This window comes from Trypanosoma cruzi, genomic scaffold (genome assembly GCF_000209065.1).
Source record: "Trypanosoma cruzi strain CL Brener 1047053516433 genomic scaffold, whole genome shotgun sequence".
Classification (NCBI taxonomy): Eukaryota; Euglenozoa; class Kinetoplastea; order Trypanosomatida; family Trypanosomatidae; genus Trypanosoma; species Trypanosoma cruzi.
The window spans coordinates 1-14665 of record NW_001849328.1 but is presented as its reverse complement, the minus strand read 5'-3'; the positions used below and the strand labels follow the sequence as shown (position 1 = coordinate 14665).

The following is a 14665-nucleotide window of genomic DNA, read 5'->3' as shown; positions in this document are numbered from 1 at the left end:
GTCCGACAGTCTGCAGGCAGACCTCCTCACCTCCCCGCACCGGGCATGGCGTGGAACCTTCTCGGGGAGTGAAGTCACCTTGGTCTCCGTCGTGCTCGCGGCAACGCCCTGCTGCAGAGATATTATACGCAGCCAGAGCCCAGCACCGCGAAAGGGTACGGACCCCATCGCTGGAGTAAACTGCAATACCTATAACGTGTAATTGTCATTAAGTTCTTATCCACAGTCACAGAAAACAAAGCATCTGAGGGCACACACAACCACAACGGGGCATCAGAAAACAAACAGACAAGATGACTGCTGGAACGCGAAAGTGCACGGCTGCCCACGCTGTAAAAAGCCGCGGGACATTTGCTGAAAAGAAAAAAATGTGTACATCCGTCTTCCGTTATGCACTCACTCAAAAACACACAAAAAAGCTGCACGTTGGTGTGCGTGTCTTGCCCGAAGATAATAAAATAGGATACACTCGTTATAGTCGTTTAAACACCCGGTGCCCACACATTATTTATATTCCACTGGGGCACTCGGCGTGGTTTCGTGCCCCCATTCCATTGTCTCTTTTATTAGCCGGCGCCATCGGCGTGACACACAATGCCGAGAGCGTCTCTGATCAAACAAACAAACAAAAACAAGAACACTGAGTAGATCCCGCCGTTGTCGGAGGACCACAAAAAAAAAAAAAACGCCGTGCTGGCGCTGGGGAAAGCATGCTTCCGCATGGAGGAAGAGCTCTGCGCAGCGAAGGGGATGTAAAATAAAATTAAAACCAGATAAAATGAACGGTGCATCCACAGAAAGCGACAATTACCTAAAAGAGTGCGTGGACAGATGCATATGTTCCCGCTGGAAGCAGGAAGTCCTCACCGCGATTTCTCAGTAAAGGGCCACAAAGGCGCAAAAACCCAGCAGCTGCAGAAGAAGCACCCGAGAAACGCCCCCACGCATGGAGCCGTCACCGTTACCTTTTTTATCGTCGCTCTTCTTGACCATTTTTAGTTCACCGACACTCAGTGGGTGGTTGTACAGAAAGACCTCCGTCACCGTCACATTGCTGTTGATGTCTCCCTCGCCTCCACCAAAATAGAATTGTGTGATTTCATGTCCCTGCGTCTCAAGTGTTGGTATCGTCTCTGGGCTCCCCACAATCTTACCATTCACGTACATGAAACCCTTGCCGTCCGGCAGCATGAGCGCCACCTGGTATTCTTCCCCGGCTCCCGCGTGCTCCCCGATGCTGTTTTTGTGCCGTCAAACACTGGCTCCCACGTTTTATTCATGCCGTACGACGGCCCAATGATCTTCGCGCTGGGACCGTCCCCCAGACCCGCACCCGGCAGAGGAGTGCTCCCCTTCGGAACCTGGTGGATGGTCGCCGTCGCCACAAGGGTGAATCTGTGGTTCACAAAGCTGTACTGTCTGTTATCCTCCCGGCTGTTCACGGGTCACGTTGCCATGGACCCAGGCCCCGTGAACTTAAACCCGTTTTTGACTCTCGCTGCCTTCGTCACGGATGCATTCACGCAACGGTAACCGTCGTTCCACGTGACATCGCCGGACGACGTATTGGACAGGAATCCAACCAGACCAGCCGTGGGTGTGGACGACTCGGAAAAGGAGGCGTCAAGCTTTGCCCAAGTACTGAGGGTGGAATTGATCGTCTTCAGCTCCTCCGTCAGGCGGGCAAGTGAAATGGCTGTGCTTTCATGATCTCCCTTCGCTTGTAAAAGGTGCAACGCATCATCCGAGTACAGCATGGTGTTGTCAAGCGTCTTATTCACAACACTGTCCTCAGAAACCGGTCCGATGTGAAGCGTGCGGTTGCTATCCGTGGCTCAAAGGTAGAGCGCATTGGGTTCACTCGTTTCCAAGGGATGGCTAGTTTTATGGGTGTACAGCATGACCCTCCTTCCCTCAATGGTCGCGGTGACGAGGGCTTCCACACGCAGGCCTTCCTTCTGATAGGCTCCTGATGGTGCGTTGACCCAAATGCCCGGGAGTCTTCTGACAGCCCCCTTCCACATTGTCCTCAAGTCACGCGACTCGTACACCCTCTGGCTGCTCTCGCAGTCAACAATCATGAGAACTGATCCCTCCCATTCGGTGACGCGGGGTTAAGGCATTCCGCAGGGGAAATGTCCTCAGAGAGCGCCCAGCTGCTGCCGTTGTCCTTCGAGTAAATAATCATGGAGTAAACGCCATCATTTTTTTCATTCACCGCCATCAGAAAAAACACAATGGTGCCATCCTCCATCAGAGCACCTGAGCCACCAGAAGCAAGGCACTCCGTCAATTTACCTTTGTGAGCGGCAATAGTACTCTCGTTCAACGGAGACTTGATTTCGCCCCATTTGATCCGTTTACTCGACTCGTCGCCCGTGGGATTCGTGACCTCACCAACAACCAGTTTTATTTCCAAGCTGCCCTCTTCCCAACTCCCATTTACATAGGGCAAGGCAGTGCTTCCCGCAAGAAGAAACACCTTGTCGCCCTTCGTGATTGTTGTGGGGCGGAGCACAACATCCAAGCTCCCCTCTCCCTCCGCTTTACCAAGCACAGTGTGTGCCCGCCATTCTTTCTTTATTGACCTCACCAACAAGAGTGGGCCATTCCCACGAAGAGTCGATGTACCCCGCAACAACATCAAAAGACGGCTTAGTTGATTCGGTATGGGGTTTTTGGCATTTATGTGACCTTCGGCAAAAGCAGCAATTACTCCACCAGCACTGACGAGAGAGGGTGAAACAAATGAATCCCTCCCACTTGAGTCAGTCCCCTTCTTCGCCAGCACCTGCGTCGTCTGCGGCACAAATAGATCGACCCGTTGCAGCCCCTCAACATCCCCTGAAGCACTCCCTCTCCAGCAATGGCACCCGTCAATTTCGACCCAGAAGGAGTTGAAGCATCAGCATTACTTCCCACACCAGCGGTCGCAGCTCCACCGCAGCACATCATCACGACGAGAAGGAGCAGCACCGTGGAAGCAAACACACACCGGAACATGTTGGGCCTCTGCGGCTCACTCTCTCCTCCTTCCCTCCTCCTTCCGCTGGATCCGCTCACGCGGCGACGGTTGTGTGTGCGGGATGCCACCACAGCAGCAACACGTTAGAGCATATAAATATGTGTGTGTGGGCGGTGTGTGTGTGCTGTTGGCTTTCAGAGCCTTACAATTTCACAGTGGCGAGTAGCGTCTTGTTTGCTTTCTTTCCTAGCGTGTCTGTGTTCAAGAGGTAGAGGGAAAAGGGAAAACAAGCCAAGTAAAGAGATGAGACAGCGAGCACCGCCACCCCGCACCGGCCATCGCGGGCGTCACGGCGAGCCGTCGGTGTGTGCGGGCCAGCCCTCGCGCGGTGCAACACGCCACACATCCAACAGGGAATGACAGACAGACAGACAGAGGGTGATGGATGGATGCCGCCAAGGCGCACTCACAATCAACATGGCCCGTGAGCATGCCGCTACTCCACGCAGAAACACAAGAGGAGAGGATTAAAGGAGAAAAAAGCAAGAAGCAGCAAAAAAAAAAAAGCGCACGGAAGGAAAAAACGACAAACTGGAAAAACACCGCCACGGCCCTCGCCCTGACCGGCGACTCCACACCAGCCCTCTCACACACTAACACCATCGCAGTGCCGTCAGTCCGCGGGTGAGAGGATTCGGCCCTCCACACAACAAACACACACACCGCCAGCAGCCACCCGCCATGGAAGAGGAGAAGAGACGAAACGCCACCATCGCCTCCAGTTCAATCCCACGGCCAAAGGGATACGGCCACAGCCCCGCAGCCAACACACAGCGCACGCGGAGCAAGCAACCACCCAAAGAGCCGCACGCGGAAGCGGATCCTCACCCAGCCACAACGCGCCGCCTCACTCCATGCGTTCACACGGAGTGCATTGTTTCCCAATGGAACTTACTCCTCGTCCACCCCTTAAAGATGCTTTACTCAATGATCGGTCCTATAACAAAATAGAATAAAATGGAAAACGTATCAACACTACGATGCAGCTAAAGACAGTAATTCCTTAATAACAGAGCAATTCTCTTATTACGTCTTGTATACAAACGGAAAGATTCACATAAATAAAAAAATCCTTCAATATTTTCTTACCATTTATTAAAATGCCCCTTGCATCCCTGATTTGTTTTTCTGTCGTTGTGAATGAACATCGCGTTGTAATTTTTTTGGCATCTGTGCGTCTTACTCCCAAAGGGGATGGTGCACCGGTGCCGTATAAGAAAACAAACATTCACATTTATTAAACAACTCGATATATGTTTTTCACCAAAAATATAAATTTCCCCAATCCCTCCCTAATTTTCTTCTGTCACTGCTGTTATCACTCGCGTTGAACATTATTAACACTTCTGTGCCGTGCTGCCGCCTGATGCTGGTGCACCCGCAACGTATGCAGACACAAGTGTCTACATATATTTATATATATCAAAAAAAAATTTACCACAAATCAAAATGTCTCTTTCACTTTTCATTTCCTAATCTGTTTCCTGTTGTTGTTCTTCCACAGTTGGGGGAGCTTCTTCTTTTCCTTTAAAGTCTCTGGATGATACAGACACTTGGTACTGGTGCACCTCCTCCTCCCAGAACGCCACAATCTCGTTTTCAGCGTCGCTCAAATTATCGGTAACGACGGGACCACATCTCTGCCATTCAATCATCGGCGTGCTGTCTGCGTGCTGTATATAAATAATATTCCACGACAATCCCTCAGAAAATTCCTCCCAACCATTAAAATAACTCTCCATACGCTCCTTGAACTGCCTCACGGCGCTGGTTGTGGTGTGATGCTCACCCGCCGTAGTCATCCGCAGCCCAACCAGCGTCTTCGGATTTGAGTCCACAAAGAAAAAGGCGTCCACCAACGGAAAGTTTTGAGCCACCGGTTTGTACAGCACCCGATACTCTATATTAATCTTCTTTTTAAATTTTTCCAGGCACTGGAAAATACAGGGCTTGAGAGGGCGCTCATGTGGATACAATTCCAACGCACAGCGGTGTGGCGGAGCATCTTCTTCTATTTTCAGCTCCCTGAGTTTCGGTATTATTGCACTTACAAAGGCCTCGCTCAAAAAAGTAAACACGGAATGCTTTTCAAGGGGTTTTGATAAGAGATCGTCCTTAATAGCCAATACGAGTAAAATAAAATTATTCGGCGCCATTAACTCCGCCAACTTGCATGTCACTAAATTTCCGAGATAAGGAGACATCAGTGCATTGTAAGGCAATTCTAAATTGCTTCCTCCTCGTACTCGTACGACCTTTACAACTTTGTGAGAGATGTGGTTATCATCGCACACTTCATTAGTCCCCAAAATAGAGTAATAGTGGGTAGCAAAAAGGTTCATTGATTTAACTTTACTTTTGCACGAGACAAGCCGAGATTTGTATTCGCTGTCATCAAAGATGTAGCGAAGAAGCGATCCCACTTTATCCATGCGATCCTTCACCTTCTTCCAGTAGTCCGCTTCTTCCTCCTCAAGCCGCCGATTGCGCTTCATCCAAATGCACATTGCCCTCACATCGCTCTCGTCAGGGCAATTAATTATGATTTTTTCCGCTTCCACCAGCTTCGCCCACGATTCGTAGTTGTTTTTGTTCGGTGATGTCACCACAATCATGCCCCATCCCTCGCAAGGCAAAGCAGTAGACGTTTGATGACCCTTCAATGCCACGTCGTAGATAATATACCCTTTCACCCCACGCCGAGAGAAACTGCGCAAAGTATGCACGATATTAGACGCCGCACTGTATTTTTCCACCGTTTTGGCGGTCTTGTCAAAAAGAAATTTTCGATTCCCAATAACGTACGCAACCATTTGCAGTCGCTTCGCATCGTAGTGCAGCAGCTGGTAGAGGAGGTACGAACCGGCAGCCATCGACTTCCCGATCCCGGGCGTCCCAATCAACATAAACGGATCAGGCGAAAGTTTGTTCTTCTCGTGACTGCTGAACCATCCGGTGAGATCGCCCTTGACGATCTGCCACACTCGATCCACCTCACAGTTCACATAGCAGTCAGGAATAAGTTCATTCAGCCCTTCTCCCCACGTGTACGGCCATCCCTTGTCCGAGGTGAGCACCGTCAGCTTGAGACGCTCTGCGCCGAATTGCTCCACAGCGTCATTCTTTTCGAGAGTGTAGCCAACCGCCTTGTACGACCATGACTGCGGTGCTTCCCCTTCCCTCACTTCCATCCCTATTCCCGTCCCCGTCCCCTCGCCATCAGGAACTTCCACGACATGGTGCCAACTCGCATTGTGCACAGACTCGTAGCATCCCTCCAGGTATATCGGTGCAATTGTCGTTGTTGGCTTCCTCGCTTCATGAAGGGCTGCATCCAATGTGTTTTTATTGTTGTCTCGAGCACATGCTTTTACCTCCTCAGCAGCTAATGACCACCCAAGTAGGTTGTTGACACCATTCTCGTGAAGCCTGCGTACAACTTCTTCCAAATCCATTTCATCCCTTACAGTCTTCTCTATCCTCGCATAGTGACCTGATGCCTGCATTTCGTTCAATACTCCCGCATCGCGGATATACTTCGTGGGATCAATAAAAAACTCCTCCAGTAAGACATTCCGATTGGCGCGCAAAATGCCTCTGCCGTCAAATTCCATCGTAAGAAAATCATTCAGGCTTATGTCGATGAGGCGAACTCTCCCTCCAAACAACAAATCTTCGATCTTAGCATATAAGTTAAATATTACTTGTTGCTGTTCCCGCCTTGCCCTTTCTTCCGCATCAAGCTTTTCCTCTGTCAGTATCTGAATGAGAACTCCATTTAGTTTTCTCCTCGCAAGAGGAGTGACTGTATCCTTTCCTTCATAGTCCCTCCATTGCTCGAGAGAGAGCACATCTTCGTGATGAAGCTTATTAATGGCCTCCAGCTCTTGGTATGACAGCGATGCCTTTATTATGCGTAATAACCTTTCGTTTTGGATAAACATCTCGGGATCCTGAACAAACATCTCCATAGCGACGTTCTCATTGGTGTCCACAACTCCCCTGCCACCCAAGTTGCTCCGAAGGAATTCATTCAGCTTCATGTTGGTGCTGAGAGTGCTTCCCTCCAGCAGGATGTCCTTTACGGTGCTTCTCATGGTCCACTGTGGTCGCCGCGCTTCCTCCAATCCTCTGCGACTCGCAGAGGAGTGATCTGTGTCACCCTCAAATTCCGACCTCGCTCTCCTCCGATCTCCCTGCGGGACAGTAGGCGCTTGAATTTCCTCATTATCGTAAAGTCCTTCCTCGGGCCTTCCAGACATTGTTTCTCCTTGTTTTCTTAGTTGGATTGAGTTAAAGCTGAACAATAACCACCCAAAGAAAAGAATGATAGGCATTAAAAATGCACATACATGACAGAGAGCCACAGCAATTCAGTCATCCACACAGGGTAGAGTAAATATTGAGCTCGAATAATCTTCTTGACCGCTGGCTGGATCCTGAATTTATGTAAAGAAACCAGACAACATAGGAAAAGGGGCAACACATAGGAAGTTAATTTACCACATGTTTTCTCCTGATACTATATATGTATATGTATATATTCTTTTGGCCGCTCACGCAGCCTTTTGTACTCAGATAGGATCTAATATATTTACTGACGAAATGGCAGACTTTGCGGTCCTCCAACCACAAGAACCCGCCGCATGGTGGGAATCAAAAGTGGGTGGATAAGATGGTAAAAATAAAAAACATCTAGCCTCTATCGGCTCCCCGCCCCTAAAGTCGTGTACTTCCCAATATATTCATACGGTAGAAAGCACCAAAAAGAAAAGCATTCAATTATCAGGATTTACGCACATTCATTAAGTATGCCAGACCTCCCGCGATCATTCTCTTCACAGGCTCTTAATAAAATAAAAGCAACAAATCAACCACCCAATCAATCTATGAATGATGGAAAGAGAGAAGATGCCTGCCAGACGCGTCCACGTTATGCCGCATCTGCGAGGGGCTTTTTGTCGTCTCGCCGCGTACGGATACTGTTGGGGGGGCGGAGCCTTTCCACCCCCAAAAGGAGAAACTGCGATAAATTTTTCAAGCAAAAAATCATCATCTCCACATCTCCAGAGGAGCATAATTAATGCTGCAGCTCGCACTGGATGCATGGTCTAACAGGCTCTGTGCATCTGAGCGGGTGTCACCGGCCATGAGCTCCTGCTGTGCGGGTGGTCGGTACGACGACGCAACGGTGGTGCCTAAGGCATACGAAGATGACGTCTTTTCATGGAGCTTCTGCGTCTCCTCGTCTCTCTCCTCGTCATCGCGCAGCAGCGCCTCCAGCCCGCCACGCCGCGGCTCGCGCAGCTCCTGCCAGTGGCAGTCCTCCGCGTGCCACACAACGACGCCGTACACAGTGACCGCAAGCACCACAGCGGTCAGCAGCAGCACGTTCGCCGCGTACGCCCTCGCTCCGCCGTCGCTCGGCGCAAGATGGTTGGCCGCACTCACCACGCACAGCACCGCAAGCAGCACAAAGCTCGCAGTCTGCATCACCGTCAGGAAGGACGAGCGCATCATGTTCGTGAAGGCAACCACGCCCGCACCCGCAAGCAGCACAGCCGCCATGCAGAAGTACAGGACGTGGCAGCCTCCCACGGGCGAGTGCACAGCAGCAATCAGGCCCACCACACACAGCACCGACAGCTGGAACACGCACCAGTACACGTGGCTGCCCCTCATGCTCGTCAGCATGCCGCCGTACATCCGCTGCTGCGCCGCGGGGTGCCAATACCCGACGGGGTACAGCAGGCGCTCGTGCAGCGGCTTCCTCGAAAACTGCCAGTACCTCGTGAAGCTCGCGCCCGTGTAGCGAGCAATGAAGTAGCACACGCCAGCAGGGAACGCCACTCCGTACAGCACGCCAACGACACCGATCACGCGGTGCTGCACGCGGGCGTCGGGCATCGCCAGTGCAAACACGGAGCCGAAGAATATGCCGAGGTGCATCGCGTGAGCCACGACGTACGTCAGGCTCGGGAAGCGCATCGCCGCCCACGCACTCGCCGCGTCCACGCCGCGCCACCGCTGGAAGGCCGCCGTCACACCGTAGTGCACGCAGCCGAACACAGCGGCGAGCAGCGCGTTGCCCACCACCATCCACAGCGGATCAAGGGCAGCGAACACCGGCAGGAAGTGCGGCAGCGCAACGGTGCTCGCACGCTCCTGCGCCGAGGCGCACGACATCCTCGCAAACACGCCGAGCGCCTGCATCTCCAGGACGGAGCCCAGCCCGCCGGTCACCACCACGGCAACAGCCGTCGCACCCGCAACAACGCCGGTGATCGCCGAGAGGGCGCTGGCAGCGGCGGGCAGCGTGTCGGACGCGATCGTGAAAGACCCAAGCAGCACACCCTTGCAGCCGCCAAACACCGCCACAGCGTCGCAGCGAATGACTATCGTCTCGTCGGCACCAATGAAGTAACCGCGGTGCACGGGCACAGCCAGCTCCAGGACGGTGGACGGATTCGTCGCGTTGCGCACCCACGTCGCGTTGCGCAGCATCGCTCCCCACGGACCGCCGAACCCGCGCGGCTGCACCGTCGACACAGGCACGAAGCTCAGGTGCGTGCCGAGCTGCGGTTCGCCTGCCCAGCGAAACGGCGGCGGCAGCGCCACCATCAGCCGTGTCGGGACGGCGCTCCCACCGCCGCGAATGTCGTTCTGCGTCAGGCTCCCACCAGCCGCCGTCGTCGTCACGGCGAGTGTCGGGCACGCCACGTCGCTCCACCACAAAGTGCTGCTCACCGACGCTGTCGGGGTCCGCGTGGGTGACAGCGCTACCGTCTCTGTCACCTGCAGCGTCTCCGTCGGACTGTAGTGCGTCGCGCTCATGCCCGGCGTCCACGTTGGCGTCGGTGTCAGCGTCTCCGTCGGCGCCGCCGTGTGGCTCAGCAGTGGCGGGGCGAGCGTGCGGTTGCACCCGTCCACGTGCGGCAGGTACACCGGCAGGCAGTCGAGCCCGTACCCGTCCTCAGCACAGCGACAGCCGCACGACCCCGACATCGCCCTCGTCGCAGCAGCAAAGCAGCGCACGTCGGCGTCGCACACGCCACACGCCACGGGGCGGAATTCCCCGATGATGCCGGCGGACCTGTATTCCATCGGCTGCAGCGCCTGCCCGTTGAGCGTCAGGCACCCCACGACAAACTTTCCGCCGGCGCCCCCGAGCGCAACGGTGCCGTCCATCACAACGGGCCCGCTGCCAGCGTTCTTGTGAAGCGTCAGCGTGCTCTGCACAAGCTCCGCACTGCGCGGGAACGACGGCACAGACAGAAGTCTGCCGCTGATGCTGTTGCCGCGCACCGACAGCCACGACCCGGACAAAAACGACGCCGACCCCCGCAGCACCAGCAGCGCGCCATCCGTCAGCGCACCGAAGTTGTCATTCACTACGACGACGGACGCGTTGGCCTCCGCCCCGCTGTCGAACACCAATCCATGCGCGGCGTACACCTGGCTCCCCGACACGCGCAGCACAGCGCCCTCCGACGCAACCACGCGCGCACTCGCGTACAACGCATATTCGCCACCGAACACAGCCGCGTCCAGCGCAACACCGCCACCGACAAGCTCCAGCACCGCGCCGTCCACCACCACCGTCCGCCCACCAGTCATCACCGTCACGAGAGCAACGTCGGACACAACCAGCACGGACCGCACGAGCCGCAGGCCCGACAGCACCAGCACCGGTGCGTACGGCGAGGACTGTGAGCCGGGAAGATACACAAGCGGCGTCGGCCTCGCGGAAACAAGCAGGGAGTCCGTAACCGTCAGCACAGACCCCGCGGGATACGTGCCGGTCAGCACAAGCGCACCGTTCAGCGCCTCCACATCGCACACCGACAGTTCCACCGGCCCGCTCTCGTCGCTCCCCGCCGCCACCGCCCAACGCTCCACCACCCATCACGTACAGCACGGCACCGTTCAGCAGCGACACGTTCTGCACAACGATCCGCACGCCGTCCCGCGCCATCCACGGCACGTAGAGCACAGTACTCACGCCGTCCAGCACAACGTGGCGCAGCGTCACCTCGCTCGCGCCGGCAGGCACAACGAACACCGACCGCACCGTCAAGTTCTCGCGGACGAACACACTCGACGCAGTGCCCACAGCGGGCGGCAGCGCGGGAGCTCCCACAGGCACGCACGCCGCGCCGTACCCGCCGCTGCCGCACTCGCACACGCACACACCGTTCCTCATGCTCGCCGTCGCCGTCCCGGGCGCGTAGCAGTACGTGTCCCCGTCGCAGACGTCGCACCCAACAACGTCGATGCGCCCAGCGTCGCCAAAACCTGCCGCTGCGTACTCCTCCGCCGTCGACAGGACTCGCCCACCAGCGTCGTTGCACGCCGCCCTCAAATGCGCCCCAGCCGCAAGCGACAGGCTCACCGACAGCATCCGCGGCAGCAGCGCTCGGTTGCGCACAAAGCTCAGCGTGCTCCCAGCAGCGGTCACAGCTCCAGCGGCGTAGAGCATCTCCCTCGAGACGCCGTCGTGCACGTTGCCCTTCAGCAGCAGCATCGACCCGCCGGCCAGACTCACCGTCGAATAAAGCGCCACCGCGTAGTCCTCCGTCGACGCAAAGTCGCTCCGCACAAGCGCCACGGCGGAGCCCGACACGCTCACAGCCCCGCGCACAGACACCGCGTGCTTGCACAGCAGAAAGTCGCTGTCAACAAACGCCACCACGGAGCCGCCGCTGGCCGCGACACCGCCCTCCACCGACACGCACAGCCCCAGCGCCGTCTGCACCGACAGCCCGTCCAAGTACAGCGCACCGCGCGACGACAGCGCCATGCCGCCAACAACCAACACGCCAACAGCGTCGCGGAACACCGCCGCCACCTGCGTGCGCGCAATGGTCAACACGCTCCCCGTCAGATTCACGTTGTGCACCACAAGGCACGCGGACGCATCGCCAAGGTCGTAGGCGCCGCGGTACGCAACGCGCTTCTCTGCAATCAGCACCGAGTCCACCACAGTGACGCGCGAGCCCGACGGAAATCGGTTCGCCACCACCACGCCGCCGGAGCGCGACTCAAGACCGCTGATCAGCACATCGGCACGCTGGCCAGCAGGCGGGTCGGACCGCCACCCGACAACGTACAGGCTCGCTCCGCCCACAAGCGTGCAGTTCACCAGCGTCACGTTGCGCACGCTCCCCGACATCAAGCCCACGTCCACCACGACGTCCGCCGCAAAGGTCACACACACGTAGCACACCACCGACGTCCCGAAACCGGCGTTCACCTCCACATCCACACTCACGTCGCGCACGCACAAGTCGGCGCCGTCGGTGCTCGGTGGCTCGGGAACAGCAACGGGCAGGCACGCATCGCCGTAGCCGCCCTCAGCGCACGTGCAGGCGCAGCCATCACTCGAGACCGTCGTCGTGTACGCGGGGAAGCACGATGCCGCAATAGTGCATGGGTCGCTGCAGGTCGAAATGGTGACATTGTACACGGACGGGATGACGTATTGCACCCTCTCCTCGCCGTTCACAGTGTTGCATACGGCCACAATCGCTCCGTTCGTGAGTTCTCTGGGAATTGTAGGTATCCACAGAACTGTCGGCGTGCCAGCGCTGGAAATAAATCGGTTGCCAGACACAGACACCGTGGAGTCGCGGAGATTCACCGTGTAGTCTATGTATACAAAGGCTTTCGATGGGGATTCACGGCAGAGGTTGCCGCTCAACTGCAGCCAGGAGTTGTAGTAGATGTAGGAAAGAAATTTTGAGTAAAAAACAGCCAAGCTTCTCTGCATGTCGTTGCCCTGAAACACAACCGCCGAAAAAGACTCCACAATTAAGGCCCAACGCAAAAAAATGACGCACTGCACCTGACTCGACACAACGTTGCCTCGGATCACCACGGCAGAGTTGTTCAGTACATCCAGCGACAAAGAATGTCTAGAGCCCCCAATATATATCAGAGAACCGTCACCGCCGGCCATATGAAACGTGTTGCCCATCACAGCAAACAGGGAGCGCCACAACACCCTAAGCGGAGATCCAACAACGTGAATGGCGCTTGACGATGCCGTCACGGTCTGAAACACATTGCCACTGAGCACCACCGCGGAGTCGTTGCTGATCACCAGCCCATTCATCGCAACACACGACGGGCTGTCAACGTCCAAACCCGGCCGAGAGATCAGCCTCGTGACCGTGAAGCGGTTCCCGCTGATCGTGATTTTCGTGCGCGGTGGAAACCTACCCTCCGGGCTGAGCAGCGCGTCATCGAACGTGTTGCCGGCGACAACGATGTTCAGCGACCCCACAGCGGCATACGCGTTGCCCAACAGCACCAGCACGGCGCCGTCCCTCCACGTGCATCCATCAAACGTGACGTTCGCCACGTCGCCCGTCATCGCCCCAATCAGCACCGTCAGGATCATGCCGCCCCCGCTGAACGTCACGTTGCGGTAGCACAGCCACGACAGCCCGCTGCCCACAGCCTGCGCAACCTCGGGGTACACCATGTCGCTGATGCATCCACCAGCCGGCGGCGGCGGTGGCGGTGGTGGGAGCAGCATTGGTGGTGGCGGTGGGCCAGCAGGCACAGGCGCAGGGAGGCACACATCGCCGTGCCCTCCAGCAGCGCACTGGCACTTGCAGTCAATGACCGCCGTCGTCAGCGGAGCAAAGCAGTCGCCGTCCCTCGTGCACTCCCCGCACGCAGCAACCGTCGTCACGTTGGTGATGCCATTCAGCTCCAGTTCAGCCGCCGTCGTCAGCACACGTCCCGCAACCGTCAGGCACCCAGCAACAAACCGGTAGCCAACGTTAGCACGCAATAGCAGTGGTCCCGACAACCCCATCGAGCCCATCTTGCAGCCCGTCAGCGTCACAACACTGCTGCCGTCAATGCTCACAAAAGCAGAATCCCATACTTTGAAAATCGCTCCCAATCCCACGTCGTTGTCTCGCCAATCCAACCAGATTGACCGCTGGACGGTAAAAAAGCTTAGTGAATAGATGGCGTAGGACACGGAACCGCTGTTCCCCACCACGCGCAGCACGCTGTGATTCGACACGCTAAAGATTTGCTTCTGATACAAGAAGCTTGTCCCGGAGTCCATCGTATTGTTGAGCAGCGCAAAAACAGAGCGATCACTGACACTGAGGATTTTCACGTAAAACAGGTGTTCGTACCCATCAAGGCTGCAGTACCGCGCGTAAAACGAGCTGCCGCCCACCAGCGTCAGTGTCCCAATAGAGTACAAACCAAACGCAAAGTAACCAAATGCACACGCTTTGACGTTGCTGACCAGCAGCGAGGACACACTCAACACGACGTCCCTCAGCATCATAACGCTCCACAAGTTGTTCACAGATTCCAGCAACTGTACCGCGGAGGACTGTACCGCGTCAACCTCCGTGACGGCGATGTCGCAGTGCTGCGGGAGGGCGAGTGCAAAAATAACGACAGAGGACCGCATCACCGTCTGGCTCACGCGGATCAAGACGCCGGCCGACTCGGCCGCCTCAGCACCCCCAACAAACTGCAGCGCAGCTCCGTCACGGAATGTGCACCCAGTGAGCGTGATGTTGATGGGGAGATGCAGCGGCATACTGTTAAGGGAGAACGTCAGCACAGCTCCCACGCCGCTGAATGTCACACCCACGTAGCAGT

The 14665-nt window shown here is 56.1% G+C and overlaps 1 protein-coding gene and 2 pseudogenes across 1 annotated transcript, besides 8 other annotated features; all 3 read right to left on the bottom strand.

Moving 5' to 3' along the window:
* Positions 1-3415: a sequence feature (areas merged during assembly that could not be assigned to a particular haplotype. This can correspond to areas where the two haplotypes were merged or to regions with more than two copies in the genome that were merged during assembly.).
* Tc00.1047053506323.40 lies at positions 877-3003 on the bottom strand (annotated as a pseudogene).
* Positions 3416-4303: a sequence feature (areas merged during assembly that could not be assigned to a particular haplotype. This can correspond to areas where the two haplotypes were merged or to regions with more than two copies in the genome that were merged during assembly.).
* Positions 4304-7143: a sequence feature (areas merged during assembly that could not be assigned to a particular haplotype. This can correspond to areas where the two haplotypes were merged or to regions with more than two copies in the genome that were merged during assembly.).
* Positions 4433-4462: a sequence feature (AT_rich).
* On the bottom strand, positions 4498-7287 carry Tc00.1047053506323.30 (retrotransposon hot spot (RHS) protein, putative; the record flags this gene model as incomplete). The annotated part of the gene is made up of 1 exon (XM_802905.1): positions 4498-7287. One exon carries the CDS (start codon positions 7285-7287, stop codon positions 4498-4500), a length of 2790 nt encoding a protein of 929 aa, XP_807998.1.
* Positions 7144-8177: a sequence feature (areas merged during assembly that could not be assigned to a particular haplotype. This can correspond to areas where the two haplotypes were merged or to regions with more than two copies in the genome that were merged during assembly.).
* Positions 7437-7875: a mobile genetic element.
* On the bottom strand, positions 8078-14662 carry Tc00.1047053506323.10 (annotated as a pseudogene).
* Positions 8178-14665: a sequence feature (areas not merged during assembly with more than two copies in the genome that could not be assigned to a particular haplotype).
* Positions 13533-13580: a microsatellite.